The sequence below is a fragment of the Pipistrellus kuhlii genome, unplaced genomic scaffold (genome assembly GCF_014108245.1).
Source record: "Pipistrellus kuhlii isolate mPipKuh1 unplaced genomic scaffold, mPipKuh1.p scaffold_m20_p_2, whole genome shotgun sequence".
Classification (NCBI taxonomy): Eukaryota; Metazoa; Chordata; class Mammalia; order Chiroptera; family Vespertilionidae; genus Pipistrellus; species Pipistrellus kuhlii.
The window spans coordinates 71,610,192-71,627,134 of record NW_023425515.1 but is presented as its reverse complement, the minus strand read 5'-3'; the positions used below and the strand labels follow the sequence as shown (position 1 = coordinate 71,627,134).

At 40.3% G+C, this 16,943-nt stretch overlaps 1 protein-coding gene across 1 annotated transcript in view; it reads right to left on the bottom strand.

Moving 5' to 3' along the window:
• Window positions 1-200: 200 nt before the first annotated feature.
• Window positions 201-16,943, bottom strand: part of LOC118724262 (cell cycle control protein 50C-like) — a 28,303-nt gene continuing 11,560 nt past the window's right edge. The window contains exons 4-7 of the mRNA XM_036447311.2: window positions 16,078-16,165; window positions 15,527-15,667; window positions 4,404-4,613; window positions 201-1,023 (exon numbers count right to left, since the gene is read on the bottom strand). Of these exons, the coding sequence (XP_036303204.1) occupies window positions 821-1,023; window positions 4,404-4,613; window positions 15,527-15,667; window positions 16,078-16,165 (642 nt within the window). The 3' untranslated portion in view covers window positions 201-820. The remainder of the gene's footprint in view (window positions 1,024-4,403; window positions 4,614-15,526; window positions 15,668-16,077; window positions 16,166-16,943) is intronic.

Below are 16,943 nucleotides of genomic sequence, written 5' to 3'. Positions count from 1 at the left end.
TCATCGAGGGACACAAATCCATGGGGCCTCTTGTCCTGGCAGCTTTACCAAGTACCGTACTTTGCTACGTCTCCTGTAAGTGACTTTCAGTAAGAATCCAAACCTTTTAAGATAGATGCTGAGAAGCTCCTAAACACATACAATTTGACTATCATAAAGCCACGTCATTGTTTACTGTCTAGGTTATCCCCGGCTGAGGTCTCGAGTTCTGTGCTGAGTCCAGTTTGTGGGAGCATCAGTCACTTACAGTGCTCCCCTCCCGGCTGCACCGTGTGCACTCGGGGCACTGACATAGCCGTTGCTTGGTTTATTTCTGGCAGAGAAAACTTAGTTTTGACTCCATAGAAAGGAGAGAACACCAACTAAATCAGTTTTCAAAATCATCCTGATTGCCCAATTCAGCGCTCAGTGATTGCCGTAGGGTAGTTTATAATGATTTCAGTCCAGACCGGGCCTGAGCCCGGGTGATGGTTGAAAGGACTAGCCTGATCTCGGGGGCTCAGCCAGCTTGCTCTGGTCTGGTGATGGTCCTCTCCCAGGCATTCGCCCGCCCGTAGGCACAAGGGCTTTAAATAAATATCCGAGACTTGGTTTAGAGCTCAAGGACAGTTTATGTTCCTCAAGGACATGCTACTGTACATACTATGCCGTTCCCTCCTCCTCCCCGCCTCCCCGGGAACTCTCATTTATCCACCTGGGATTGAGCCTGGTCCCTCAGTGCACCCCCCCCCCCCCGAAATATCCCAGCCCCTTCCAGCCTCGTCAGAGGTCTTTGGCTCTGTCACTTCACCATCCACGTCTGTGCTTTCTGCTCTTCCTTTCAAAGCTTGACTTTGTAGTTGGGGAAGAACATTTTCCTTTTTGCCAGCATCAGGTGAATGGCCATCATGGAGAAGGAGGCCAGCCACGTCACGGCTCCTGTCACCGTGTACACGAGACCTAGGAAAAGGCTGCTGCCGCCACTCCACGTCAGGGTGGAAAGAACGACCGACTTCTCTCCTTGGAACCTGGTTACCGGGAAGTCTAAGGAGAGGAGGCCTGTTAAGGATCTGTCTCCGCATGTCTGAGCTCTACCTCCGCGTGTCCTAAATACACGGGGCTGGACCACATACAACTGCTGTTTTTGTAGGTAAAAACAGGGTTGAATAATTTCATAGGGTCTAATCTTTATCAAGAAGTACATTGTACGTTACTGTCATGAAATTAAGTAAAAACAAGGCTTCCCTCTACATCATCATCTTGTACAAAAGGGATTCTGACACGTAGACAGCTTGGAATGACTTACAGACAACCGAAAATTGAACACATGTATTTTAACCCAAGGAAATAGAAATAATACAGATAGGTTTTACAGCAAACCTGACTTTTACTTTTGGTTTTATGACTCAGAAGACCCAGGGTAGGCTAAAAGCCTTCTTAGGCTAAGGTTTGAATTCCTACCTCAGGGAAAATTCTTCAAGTGGAGTGAAGAACAAAGTAACAGTGAGCTGTCGCCCTGGCTGGTGTGGCTCAGTTGGTGGAGTGCCGTCATCCCGGTTGTGGGTCGGGGTGGGTGCAGGAGGAAAAGGATCAACGTCTCTCTCACATTGCTGTTTCTCTCTCTCTCTCTCTCTCTCTCTCTCTCTCTCTCTCTCTCTCTCTCTCTCTCTCTCTTCCTCTCCCTCAAAAAAATCAATAAAAACATATGAAAGAAATAGTGAGCTGCCTGGTGAAGTATTTTTGGTGGGAAAACTAAAGACGGGGCATGCGTTTGGGTTTCGGAAAGGCCGGCATCCCTTGCTGCTGGGGTGAAAGTGCTTGACGTGGGTTTGCTGTCACTAGCAGTTTAATGATGTCATTTCGATTATGCCTGTGGTTTGAGGTTTTTAAACATCTGGTGCCTTTTGGTAAACCAAACTAATAAACAAATAAAGGCTTCTCATAGCAACAGCACAGGACAGCGGCATTTCCCAGCAACGTTCTCGAAAGGCACCGATCGCTGGGCCACATGCTACTTAAAGGTACAAGGAAATCCACTCTCTCTTTTATGTCAAAATTCCTCATTGTCACCAGCTCCTTGAATACCACCTCAACTCATCTGCCTGTTTTCTCTCCCCCTCAGCTCTAGCAGAGGGTCTTTTCCTCACTCCGTTAGAAGTGGCAGGTTTTGTCTATAGCTTGGGCTTCGTTCTCTGTGCACATCTGCCAGGCCTCAAGGCTGAGTGGGACATACACACCCCAGGGCTTAACACAGGTAGTGCAGGGCTAGGACCAAAGCTCAGATGGAGGATCTAGTCGAAGATTTAGACCTGAGAGTCATCAGCATTAAAATGTGACTGGCTGAAGTCACCCCAGGAGAGCTTGTGTCCAAAGGACAAAGAGAGGGTCTCCTTTGTTTGGAACACAGACACCTCCTCTTTCCCCTCTGCCCCAAACTCAGCACCGGGCACTGTGAGGGCAGCAGTTCAGGACGTTTATTTCCCCCCTCCCCATTTCTTGATGGCAACTGCACCTGCTTTACTGGTAAGGCAATCACAGACAAAGTTGATGGGATCAGAGGGTCCAATTCTGGAGACCACGGTCAAGCAACTTTTTTGTTGTTGTTAACATTTTTTTTTAATTGTCTAAAGTTTTACAAATGTATCACTTTTCCCCAGTTGACCTCCCCCCCCCCCCCCCAATTCTTACCCTTAGGGCAAGCCTCCACCAACCGAGTGTCTGTGTCCATTGGTTATGCTAATATGCATGCGTACAAGCCCTTTAGTTGATTTCTAAACACCCTTCCCCCACAATTCCCTGCCATTTGTCTTTGGATCTATTTTTGTGCATCAGTTATGTTGTTCATTATATTCCACAAATGAGTGAGATCATGTGATATTTATCTTTCTCTGACTGGCTTATTTCGCTTAGCATAATGCTCTACAGTTCTATTCATGCTGTTGCAAATGGTAAAATTTCCTTCTTTTTTATAGCAGAGTAGTATTCCATTGTGTAGATGTATCACAGTTTTTAATTAAATCCACTCATCTGCTGATGAACACTTAGGCTGTTTCCAAATCTTAGCTATGGTAAAGTGTGCTGCTATGAACGTGATGGTGCATATATCCTTTCTGATTGGTGTTTTTAGTTTCTTGGGATATATTCCTAGAAGTGGGATTACTGGGTCCAATTTTAACTTTTTGAGGAAACTCCATATTGCCTTCCACAGTGGCTGTACCAGTCTGCATTCCCACCAGCAGTGCAAGCAACTTTCAATCTCAAATTTTTTTGGCGGGGGAGGGGAGAAGGCAGGGTTGCTGAAATTTTACTCTTACATTTTCACAGAATAGAATTAGAGGCCCTGCTGAAAGGAAGGAATTGGAGGCAACAAACTGACAGGTAGAGATGGTGTCGCGTCAATGAGGAACCTCTGACTGAGGAACGTTCCTCCCCCCCTGTCAGGATGGAAATGTCCTCACTCTACTCTGGATAGAAATGATGGAGCAGTCATTCACTTATCCCCAAGATTTCTCACTCAAGCTCCCCAGCAGATAAAGAAACGGAGGAGGCATGTTGTGCTAAGATCCTCTGGCTCACGGGGTGTCCCATGAACCACTCCTCACCAGCAGCCTTGAGATGCCACAAGGCTGACCTCAAAGCTGTGTACAAACCCTGGAAATATTCTGCCTCCCAAAGATTTGTTTGAAGAATAGAAAAGTACAGAATGAAGTAATTTGACAACTACCGTGTTTCCCCCAAAATAAGACATCCTCTAAAAATAAGACCTACTTACAGGTTTCCTTCTGAGTGAAATATAAGGCATCCCCCTGAAAATAAACCCCCCCCCCCCCCCCGGCTCTGTCTCAGAATGAAAATAAATTTACCGTAAACTTTGTGAAACCTACACTGCAAGAGGTTGTGACTTGGGTGAAGAATTCATGGGAAAAATCACTGACAGTTGCATTGCAAATGCACTGCGAGCAGGCTACCTTGACAAGAAGTACTCTTTTATAGACAGTGCTATTGCTAAACATGAGAGATTTAGTCCACTGATTCTGAAAGAAATGGAGTCACAAGAAATTCACCAGTAAATTCAGGAATTGGATTGTTATGATGATGTTCCAGAAGATGATGACATGATTGTCATTGAATAAATGAGTAAATTCTTGATACTGTAGGATTCACAGTTTGTCTGGTTTGTGTTGACAACTACCATTCTACCGTACCGTATACAGGTAATAAATTTCCTTTATTTTCACTTAACAATAAATGTGCACCGTATTCTTCTTCATGGAAAAATAAGACATCCCCTGAAAATAAGACCTAGCACATCTTTGGGAGCAAAAATTAATATAAGACACTGTCTTATTTTCGGGGAAATAGGGTAGCATCCAGATGGACACTAATTTTCCTTCATTACAAAAAGAAGCAGTATAAAAGGATACTGTAGGCTATGTTCAAACTATAGTTACCAGCAGGCAAACCTTCAGTAAAATACTGTATTCGATGGAGTCGACGGTACAGTTTCTTGAAAGTGGGAAAGGCAGCTGTCCGCATCCACACAATGAAGTCCTCATTGATGAAGCCATTGTTCTCTGGGTCATCTTTGCCCAGTTCATAGATAGGCTTATGCCAGAATGGCGGCTTTGCAGTTCCTGTGGGAACAAAATAATGGACATGGTTGGGAAAAATCACCTACCCACCTTCAGTTTTCCTTAGAGAATGAAATAACTTTTAAATTTTTTTTAGGAAAGAGAAATAGAAAATAGAAAATTTTGAAAAAGTGTGTGTGTGTAAACTACCTGAGTATGTAACCATTAAACATAATGGTTATAAAGACTTAAGGAAACAGGGTGGGAGGCATGCTGATTATGTTATTATAAGGTAAAAAAACACAGTGGAATATAAAATTATATGTATCTTATGTGTTCTAAATGGAGCACTGAAAAAATACAATAGATAGAGCACAATAATAGTGGCCATGTTCTATGATAGCATCATATGCTCTGATAGTATCATAACTTCACTAGTGATCTAAAGAGAGTAAATGAAAATAAGATAGTTGGTTAATATTTAAAGAAAAAAGAATGACAACCACTGATGAGGCAGTGGAAATGGGAACTCTTGTGTGGAACATATAAGTGTGTGGATAAAAATTATCTCTGGCAAAAGAAATACCCCCCCCCCCCCACACACACACAAATCATTATTTCTGACAATCTAGGAACATGTATCAAAAGCTTTAATATATGTTGCATACATTTCAGCCCAAAAATTCTACTTCTAGGGATGCATTCTAAGAAAATAACCATGGAAGTGCATGAAGTTTGTGTTGCATAGATATTCTCTGTAGCACTGTGCCTAAGAGCTCAAAATTAGAGGCAAGGGGGAGGAATTGGTAAATGAGGGGTGGTAGAGAGCACAGGTGCTGCAAGTCTGTTCTAAAACCAGTAGGCCTGGCAGGTTTCAGTGCCATAGCAACAGTGAAAGCACAGGGTGAGGGCCAGTGCCAGGGGGAGAGCCTGTTGTGTTTATTGTCATCCTCACACTGCTTACTTGACTGTGGGCATTTCTGTCATTCTTACTCCACAGCAGACTCTTGCGTACAGTGTCTTTCTCATCTTCTTTTCACAGTCCAGTGCCTGGCACATAGTAGGTGTTGAGCCCACAATCCAGGCATATGTCCTGACCAGTAATTGAACCATGACTGCTTGGTCAATGCCCAAACACTGAGCCACACCAGCCAGGCAATACAGTTTTTATTATCAACTTCTGTAAGCAAAGACACCATCAGCAAAATGAAAGGCAACCCAATAAATTGGAGAACATATTTGCCAATGCTATATATGATAAGGAATTAATTTCCAAAATATATAAAGAACGCATGCAAGTCAACACCAAGAAGACAAACATCTCAATTAAAGGACCTCAATAGACATTTCTCCAAAAAAGATATTTAGTTGGCCAATAGACATATGAAAAATGTTCAACATCATTAATCATCAGAGAGATGCAAATGAAAACCACAATGAAATATTATCTTACCCAATTAGAATGGCTATCAATTAAAAAACAACAATTGTTGGCAAGGATTTGGAGAAAAGGAAACCTTCATGCACCATTGGTAGGAAGATACATTTTTGTAGCCACTGTGGAAAACAGTATGAAGTTTTCTCAAAAAATTAAAAATGGAACTACCTTTTTACCCAGTAATCCCACTTTTGAGAATATATCCAAAGAACCCGAAACACTAATTTGTTGGTTTTTTAAAAATATATTTTATTGAATTTTACAGAGAGGAAGGGAGAGGAATAAAGAGTTAGAAACATCAATGAGAGAATCATTGATCAGCTGCCTCCTGCATACCCCCTACTGAGAATGTGCCCACAACCAAGGTACATGCCCTTGTACCCTTCAGTCCATAGGCCGATGCTCCATCCACTAAGCCAAACAGGTTAGGGCCTGAAACACTAATTTGAAAGAATATGAGTCGGACTTCTAATATGGCAGCAGAGTAAGTGGAAGCCACACTGACACTCTCCCAGGACCAAACTGGAAATACAATACAACTAAAATACAGAAACAACTACCCTGAAAAATCAACTGAAGATTAGCTGGATAGAACTCTGATAAACAAGGACAGAAAGTGGAGACCACATAGAGACTGGTGGGAAGGGCTGAGGTGAGAAAGGGCTGGCTGGGGTCCCACAGACAGCAGCTAAAATTCTGGAGGAATATCTTATCTGTGGGGAGATCCCACTGAGAACTATGGGAGTATTCTGTGATAGCATCATACTCTCCACAGCAGAGAGCACCAAAACTGAGAAAGGTACTCACAAACATCTGCCATGAAAAGCAGCAGGGTTGCTGTTTGCCCAACAGAGATTGCTGGAAATGCATCAAGCTCTTAAAGGACTAATGCATAAAGTTTCATGCAGCCACACACGTCAGGCTCCATCAGAGGGAGGGCAGAGTGGACTGAAGCTGTGTGAGCAGAAGCCAGGAATGGGAGCTCTGGGGTTGAGTTTGGAGGGCAGTCACCTTGGTTTCTTATGCTGAGTCATTTCTCACACTGCAGAGGACATCTTTCTCCAGTAGACCTTTGCCACCCAGGCAGTTTTTGACCGTGTGGAAGGCAGTTGTCCCATTCTATTGGAAGACCTCTTGCCCCACCCTATGGTTGATAGCCTCAGGATAATCAAGACTGAGTGTCAATTGGTCTGCAGCAGAGCCAGGTCTCTGGAGGCTTTGAGCTAATGCTGGGTAAGGGACTAGGAAAAGCAGAGCTGGGTGCAAATCTTGGTTCTTTCCAAAGGCACCCAGCTCCAGCAGAGGGAGCCATAAACTGTGGATTACTGATAGCTCCAATCAGGGGACTCAGGGCCAGTAACAGTGTCTGAAACTGTCTCACACTAGAGATTGGGAGGTGTATTAGATATACTAATACACAGAGACAAACTGAAATAGACATCTAAAATGGGGAGATGAAAAGAAAAGTACCAAATGAAAGAATAAGAGAATTCTCCAGAAGACCTCAACGAAATGGAGAGAAGACATTTATTGGACATAGAGTTCAGAATAATGATGGCAAACATGCTCAAGAGCATGAGAAAAGAGATGAACAATGACACAGCACTAATAAAGAACATAGTAGAAGGAATACACAGTAGATTAGGGGAATCCAAGGATCAGATAACTGAATTAGAAGACAGAGCAGAAAAGAAAAAGAAAAAGAAAAAGAAAGTGAACTAGGCACAGGGAACATGTTTGAAGAAATAATGGTAGAAACTTCCCTAACCTGCCAAAGGAAAAAGTCACATAATTTCAGGAGTTACAAAGAATTTCAAGCAAGAAGAACCCAAACAGGCCACGACCAGGCACATCATAATTAAAATACCAAAAATTAAAGACAAAGAATCTTAAAAGTAGCAAGAGAAAAGCAATTTGTAACCTATAAAGGAACTCCCATAAGGCAGTCAGCTGACTGCTCACTAGAAACTCTACAAGCCAGAAGAGAATGGCATGAAGTATTAAAGGTAATGGAAAGCAAGGATCTGAAACCAAGATTACTATTGTATATCAAGCAAGGCTATCATTCAAAATAGACAGTGAAATATAGAGCTTCCCAGACAAAAAATAAAGGTTAAAGGAGTTCAACACCACCAAGCTAGCATTACAAGAAATGCTAAAGGGACTGATGTAATGAAAAGAAGAAATAGAAAGAGAAATCTAGGCATACAGAATTAAAATGACAATAAGTAAGCACTAATCAATAATAAAACTAAATGCAAATTGATTAAATGTGCCAATCAAAATGCTCCAATCAGCTCTAGGGTAGCTGAATGGATAAAAAAACATGACCCAATTATGTTGTCTACAGGAGTCCCACCTCAGAACCAAAGACTCACACAGGATGAGAGTGAAAGGAGGGGAAGAATTTTTCCATGCAAATGCAAATGAAAACAAGCTGGGGTAGCAATACTCATATCTGAAGTATTGAAGGCCATCACAAGATATCACTACCTAGTACTGAAAGAATAGATTCAACAAAAGGATATAACCCTGGAAAACATATATGCACCCGATATAGGAGCACCTAAATGTATAAAAATACTTCTAAAGTACATTAAGGGAGAAACAGAAAGTAATACAGTCATAGTAGGGGAGTTTAATATCCCACTGAATTCACTGGATAGATCTTCCAGACAAAAAAATTAATAAGGAAATAGAGACTCTAAATGATACATTGCATCAGGTGGATTTAATTGACATGTATAGAACATTTCACCCCAAAGTTACAAAATATGCATTCTTTTCAAGTGTACATGGGTCATTCTCAAAGATAGACAACATGTTAGGATACAAAACAAGTTTCTGTACGTTCAAGAAGATTGAAGCCGGGACCGGTTTGGCTCAATGGATAGAGCGTCGGCTTAGGGACCGAAGGGTCCCGGGTTCGATTCCGGTCAGGGGCATGTACCTTGGTTGCGGGCATATCCCCAGTGGGGGGTGTGCAAGAGGCAGCTGATCGATGACTTTCTCTCATCGATGTTTCTAGCTCTCTGTCTCCCGTTCTCTCTGTACAAAATCAATAAAATATATTAAAAAAAAAGAAGATTGAAGTTTTATCAAGCATCTTATCAGATCACAATGGCATGAAATTAGAAATCAATGATAGTTAAACATTCAAACATATGAGAGGCTAAATAGCATGTTATTAAACAATGAATGGGTTACCAATGAGATCAAGAAAGAAATTAAAAACTTCCTAGAAACAAATGAAAATGAACCAACAACTATCCCAAGTCTTTGGGATATAGCAAAAGCAGTTCGGAGAGGGAAGGTCAGAGCACTGCAGGTATACCTCATAAGAAAAAAAAAAAAAAAAAAAAATTAAGAATAAATTATTTAACCCTACAACTTAAAGAATTAAAAAGAAAACAAGAAAAGTTCAAAGTAAGTAGAAGGAAAGAAATAAAAATTAGAGCAGAAGTAATTGACAGTGAAGCTAAAAAAACAATAATAAAAAAAAAATCAATGAAACTAAGAGCTGGTTCTTTGAAAAGATAAACAAGATTGATGAACTCCCAGTCAGAAATAAAGAGAGAGGACCCAAATAAATGAAATTAGAAAAAAGTGCAGAAGTAACCATTGATACCACAGAAATACAAAGAATTGTAAGAAAATACAATGAACAACTGTACACCAACAAGATGGACAATGAGGAGGAAATGGTCAAATTCCTTAAAAAAAAAAAAAAAAATACAATCTTATAAAACTGAGTCAGGAAGAGTCAGAAAACCTGAATAGGCCAATAACAACTGATTAAATAGAAGCAGTAATTTAAAAACTCAGCAAACAATAGTCTTTTAAAATATATATATTTTATTGATTTTTTTACAAAGAGGAAGAGAGAAGGATAGAGAGTTAGACAGATCAATGAGAGAGAAACATCAATCAGCTGCCTTCTGCACACCCCCTACTGGGGATGTGCCTGAAACCAAGATACATGCCCTTGACCAGAATCGAACCTGGGACCCTTGAATCCACATGCCGATGCTCTATCCACTGAACCAAACCAGTTTTGACAGCAAACAATAGTCTTGGTACAAATGGCTTCACCGGGGAGTTTCACCAAATATTCAAAGAAGGACTAATACCTATACTCCTCAAACTATTAAAAAAATTTTTTAAGAGGATTTTTAAATCCTCTTGTTGCCCTTAAAACCCCTCCTCAGCCCCCACCTTAGGTTCTGCCTTCTCAGTTCACCAGATTAGGTTCTCATTGGTCAGTTTCTATGCCAGTCAGCATCAAAAGCTCTGCCTCCTAGGCAGCATTGGCTCTTTGCACTTCACCCAGATTTGATTCTGATTGGTAGGTTTCTATGCCAGTCAGCATCAAAAGCTTTGCCTCATAGTCAGTCATTGGTTCCTCACACTTCACCCAGATTTGTTTCTGATTGGTTCAGTCAGCATCTCTGGGCCTATCAATGGGCCTGATCAGAGGGGTGGCACTGATCAGCAGCCCCAGCAGAGGTCCTAGAGCACATGTGTCAAACACAAGGCCCGCGGGCCAAATCCGTCCCGCCAGGCCTTGCAATGTGGCCCGCACCGCGCTGTCATCACTGCACTCTGCTGCGTTTCCATCACAATGACAGTTTATGACTGTTCAGTAAACCATTCGGCCCGCGATTTAGGCTGGATTTTAGATTTTGGCCCCTTCTCTGATTGAGTTCGACACCCCTATCCTAGAGAAAGAGAGGTGCGGCTGCTGGGCAGGCCTGGAGTAAAAGAGAGAAGCAACGGCTGATTAACAGCTGCCACAGAGGCTATGGATCAGACCCTGCTTCTCTCTACAGGCCTCTCTTCAGGCCTGATCCACAGCACCCTGGACAGTCAGTTCTGGGTCGGGCTGCCTGCGGAGGTGGCAGTCAGTGCTGTGTCACCATGGCATCCCAACACTGACTTCTGCTCAGCCTAGCCTTTGGTCATTTTGGATGTTACAAACCCTGGGTTTTTATGTATTAGGATAGTGCTGAAGTTCTAGTCACAGGGATCAGAAAAGAAGAAATAAAAGGCATCCAAATTGGAAGGAGGAAGTAAAATTATCATTATTCACAGATGATAAGATATTGTACATAGAAAATCTTACAGACTCCATAAAAAAAACTTGTAAATTTAATAAATGAATTTGGCAATGTAGCAGGGTACAAATTAACTCCCAGAAATCTATGGTATTTTTTATACACCAATAATAAACTCTCAGAAAGAGAACTTAAACAAATAATACCACTTATCATGGCAACAAAAATGAAGAGACTTAGGAATAAACTTAACCAAGTAGGTAAAAGACCTGTATTCAGAAAACTACAGGAAACTGAAAAAAGAGATAGAGGAAGACACAAACAAATAGAAGAATATACCATGTTCATGGATTGGTAGAATCATCATCATTAAAATGTCTTTACTGTCCAAACAATCTATAAAATCAAGGGAATCCCCATTAAAATACCAATGGCATACTTCACAGACCTAGAACAAACAATCCAAAAATTCATCTGGAATAAAAAAAAGACCCAGATTAGCTGCAGCAATCTTAAGAAGAACAAAGTTGAAGGGATCACAATATCAGATATCAAGCTATACTACAAAGCCACTGTTATCAAAACTGCTTGATACTGGCATTAAGAACAGACATATAAACCAATGGAACAGAACAGAGAAACCACAAATCCACATAACATAAGCCATTATGCTCAATTAATATTTGACAAAGGAGGCAAGAGCATACAATGGAGCCAAGACAGTCTCGTCAATAAACAGTGCTGGAAAAATTAGACAGATATAGGTAAAAAACATGACACTAGACCACCAACTTACACCATACACAAAAATGAACTCAAAACAGATAAAGGACTTAAATGTAAGAGAGGAAACCATACAAATCTTAGAAGAAGCTATAGGCAGCAAAATAGCAGACATTTGTTGTAGCAATATCTTTACCAACACAGCTCCTAGAGCAATGGAAACTAAAAAAAAAATAAACAAATAGGACTACATCAAAATAAAAAGCTTCTGCACAGCAAAAGAAACCATCAACAAAACAACAAGAAAGCCCACTGCATGGGAGAACATATTTGCCAGTGTTATCTCTGATAAAGATTTAATCTCCAAATTTTATAGGGAACACATACAACTTAACAAAAATTGGACAATTTTTTTATTGTCCAATAAAAAAAAATGGACAAAGGATCTAAATAGATACTTTTCGAAAGAGGACATACAGAAGGCCAGGAGACATATGAAAACATGTTCAAAGTCACTAATTATCCTAGAGATGGCAAATCAAAACAACAATGAGGTACCATCTCAAACCAAATGTCAAGTGCTAATGAAGATGCAGAGGAAAAAGAAACTCTCATGCAGTGCTGGTGGCAATGCAGACTAGTGCAGCTACCATGGAAAACAGTACGGCATTTCTTAAAAAAACTAAAAATGGAACTGCCATTTTACTCAGTAGTACTACCACGTTTCCCCGAAAATAAGACATCCTCCGAAAATAAGACCTAGAGCATGGAAAGATAAGACATCCCCTGAAAATAAGACCTAGCGCAACTTTGGGAGAAAAAATTAATATAAGACACTGCCTTATTTTCGGAGAAACAGGGTAGTTGTAGGTATATATATCCCAAGAAAACAGAAACCTCAATCAGAAAGGATTCCCCTGTGTTCATAGTAGCACAATTCACCATAGCTAAGATTTGGAAATAGTCTAATGCCCATCAGCAGATGAGTGGATTAGAAAACAGTGGTACACCTGCACAATGGAATACTACACTGCTTTAAAAAGAAGGAATTATTACCATTTGCAACAGTATAGATGGACCTGGAGAGCATTATGCTAAGCAAAATAAGCTAGTCAGAGAAAAATAAGTATCACATGATCTCACTCATTTATGGAATACTAGTGGCCCAGTGTACAAAATTCGTGCATGGGGTGGGGTGTCCCTCAGCCCCGCCTGCACCCTTTCTAATCTCTGACATCCCTCTTGCAATTTGGGACTGCTGGCTCCTAACTGCTCACCTTACTACCCCCTATTAACCCCCCCCCCCCCAGCATTCTTGCCCTCAAAGTCCACCCTTAGAGCTCCCAACTGCTCCCCTCTGCCAGCCTTTTCACCCCTAACTGCCCCCGACTGGTCTGACTACCCCCAACTGCCCTCCCCTCCTGGTCTGATCGCCCCAACTGCCTCTGCCTCAGCCCTGCAAACATGGCTTTGTCTGGAAGGACATCTGGAAGGTCTCCCGGTCTAATTAGCATATTACCCTTTTATTAGTATAGATAGAGGCCCAATGCATGAAGATTCATGCAAGAATGGGCCTTCCCTCCCCTGGCTGCCGACACTGCCTTCGCTCTGGCCCAGAACTGCCTTTCCACCTTCCCATGCTGCCCAGAGGCCTATGAACCAGGAGGTCACAGTTTGATTCCTGGTCAGAGCATATGCTCAGGTTGCAGGCTCAAGCCCCAGTGCAGGAGGCAGCTGATCAATGCTTCTCTCTCATCATTGATGTTTTTATCCCTCTCTCCCCTCCCTTCCTCTCTGAAATTAATACAATTATATTTAAAAAAGACAGAGAAATATGCTTAAAATTGTTTGAGGTATGTATATAATTCACAATTATACCTAAAGAAGCTCTGATATTTTATTAATAAAAAAAGAGTTGTGGGTTGTGTAAAATTAAGTATTTTTATATATTCATAGAGAAACTAAACTGCAAATTAAAAAAAAATTCTTTATTGTTGAAAGTATTACATAAGTTCTCTCCCATGCCTCCCCATTGACCTCTTCCAGCATCTACCTGCCTCCTTAAATTGCAAAATTTTTACAAGGACATGGATGTTAAATGAAAAAATTTCTTCAGCATGGTATATATGTGGTCTGTTTTTCTATACATTAACCAGAATTTTAGAAATGTTTGAGCTCTTAAAGAACTATTTTCGTATGTCAACCAATGAGTCCTATAATGATTGTGAACATTTTTTGATAAATGAGCCATCTAACTTTTGGTTGGCTTTTGTTCAATAGTTGTAAAAAAAATTTTTAAAGTAATTGAAATATCGAATGCCAAAAAACTTTAGTTTTTGAAGACTTAGTATATAGTAAACAAGAAGATACTGAAATTTACCTCTATAAAAGCAAGGGAATAATTTAAAATATAATAAAAGTTAGCCGAGACTGGTTTGGCTCAATGGATAGAGCGTCGGCTTGGGGACTGAAGGGTCCCGGGTTCGAATCCGGTCAAGGGCATGTACTTTGGTTGCGGGCATATCCCCAGTAGGGGGTGTGCAAGAGGCACCTGATCGATGACTCTCTCTCATTGATGTTTCTAACTCTCTATCTCTCTCCCTTCCTCTCTGTACAAAATCAATAAAATATATTAAAATATATATATATATATATAATGAAAGTTCTGCCAAAACCAGTGTGGCTCAGTGGATAGAGCGTCAGCCTGTGGACTGAAGGGTCCCAGGTTCGATTCTGGTCAAGGGCATGTACCTGGGTTGCGGGCACATTCCCAGTAGGAGATGTGCAGGAGGCAGCTGACCGATGTTTCTCTCTCATCAATGTTTCTAACTCTCTATCCCTCTCCCTTCCTCTCTCTAAAAAAATCAATAAAAATGTATTAAAAAATAAAATAAAATATAATGAAAGTTCAAAATGTGTATAAGATTTAAATTTAAATTTAAATCTTTAAATGTTTTAGAATATCTCAATGTATATTTTGATGGAGCTTTTATTTTTAACTTAGTAAAATTTTCTACTCTACCAGAAATGATATCAAGATTTTGTAGCATCTAAATTTAGTAATACATTAAAAAACTTCATAAATAGAAAAATAAGTGAAGTTGAAAAGACACTACCTATGAAAATATTTGGTTCACAATATTAGTATATTTCAATACAAAAACACTGAAAATGAGAATATTCCCCATTTAGTAAAATTGGCTGTGAGCATAATAGTACACCTCAGAACCTATAGATATTTTCCCAATTTAAAAAATTATGGTTAAAATAAAAAAATCAATTAAAGGTGTTAACAAATTCGAATTGATTAATCATAAAATGCAACTTTAAATAGTTTCATTTTTAAAGTAGTTTGTAATAGAATTATTTATAGGTCTACCAATATGATGTTAATTTATTGATCAATAAATAAAAATTTCAAATAATTATATCTGTAGTCATTCTAGTGTCCCCTTTTATTCTCAAAAGTACACTAGCTCAGGCAGTAAATTACGTGGTCACCCTAATTTTAGATGGAGCAACCAGTTTCTTAAAACATTGCCTTTTTACTAATGGTAAACTGGACGGAACCAGGGCAACAATTATTTCATGTTTCTGACAGGTATGTGATAGAGGTGCTCCCAGGTATGGAAAATTAAAACAAAAAGGAAGTCAATAAAGAAGGGAAGAAGAGGAAATCGTAATTACTTCCTCACACATAAACACCAAAGTATCTACAAAGAGATTTAAAAAAAAAAATTGCACTAATGTATGGATCTTACCTTCAAATGCAGTAGGAAGATCAATGGATTTTGGATTCTGAAACTTGACGTACTTGTCTGTCCACCATGTAATTCCACGGGACAGCATTGGGACTTTGATATACATAGATGAATTAAGGTTGTATAAAAGAGTGATGGTGTCTGTAAGGAAATTAAAAATTGTGTTATAGATGCAAGCAAGTGTTTTTTCACTCTCTGATATGCAAAGATAGACATGACAAATAAACCAGGGTTTTAGCAGACTTTCAACATGCCTACATGCTGTAGGTGCTGGAATCACAATACTATTTTTTATATGAAATATTGTGCCAAGGCACCAGTGATTGAAAATACTCTTAAGCTCCATTGAACTCATGTCCCTAACTACTTTGAAGCTCTAGTAAGGAAGAACTTACTTGCAAATGAAATACAGTAAGTCAGTGGATAATGAATACAAAATTATTTAAAAAACAACAAACCTGCCATTCTGTTGCAGAGATGATCTTCTGAACATTTAGTTACACACTTGTGAAAGGGCACACCATGGAGATAGAAAAAAAAAAATCACCTACCATTGAACATGCTGTTGGCGATAGCTCCACAAGGACAGATGGGGGTTCCATTGCTGGTCCTTTGGAATGAACCACATATCTCAACATCCTGGATATAAGATGATACATGATTGAGAAGTCCTTTTGCTCAACTCCCTTAGAATGTTGAAAGTGAGAACACTGGCAATGTAAATCTCCCCACACGGATTTATTGGCACAGACCAAGATTATGGTCTACTAACTGGTTTTTCCCAGGCTTCCAGCTCACTTAGGCTAGAAAATCTTTGTGTTTTGGATGTGTGTGTGTGTGTGTGTGTGTGTGTGTGTGTAAATTCCTTTACAGCTAAAGGGATTTAATAGCAAATAAAAACTGATATTAGTCGGGACCGGTTTAGCTCAATGAATAGAGCGTCGGCTTGGGGACTGAAGGGACCCGGGTTCGATTCTGGTCAAGGGCATGTACCTTGGTTGCGGGCATATCCCCAGTAGGGGGTGTGCAAGAGGCAACTGATCGATGACTCTCTCTCATCGATGTTTCTAACTCTCTATCTCTCTCCCTTCCTCTCTGTACAAAATCAATAAAATATATTTTAAAAAAACAAAAAAATAAAAACTGATATTGAACAATAAAATAAATGCTACTTAATAAAATAGCAATATGCAAATTAACCACCAATCTGCTACACCCACAAGCCACACCCACCATCCAATCAAAGTGAACATGCAAATTAACCCCAACCAAGATGGCTATAGCCACAGAGAGCAGTTGAGAGGCTTGGGTTTCTCTGGCAATAGAGGAAGCCAAGCTTTCCACACACCCTGGCAAGCCTAGGCCTCCACTCAAGGATACAATTTCAGGCGAAACCGGTTTGGCTCAGCGGTAGAGC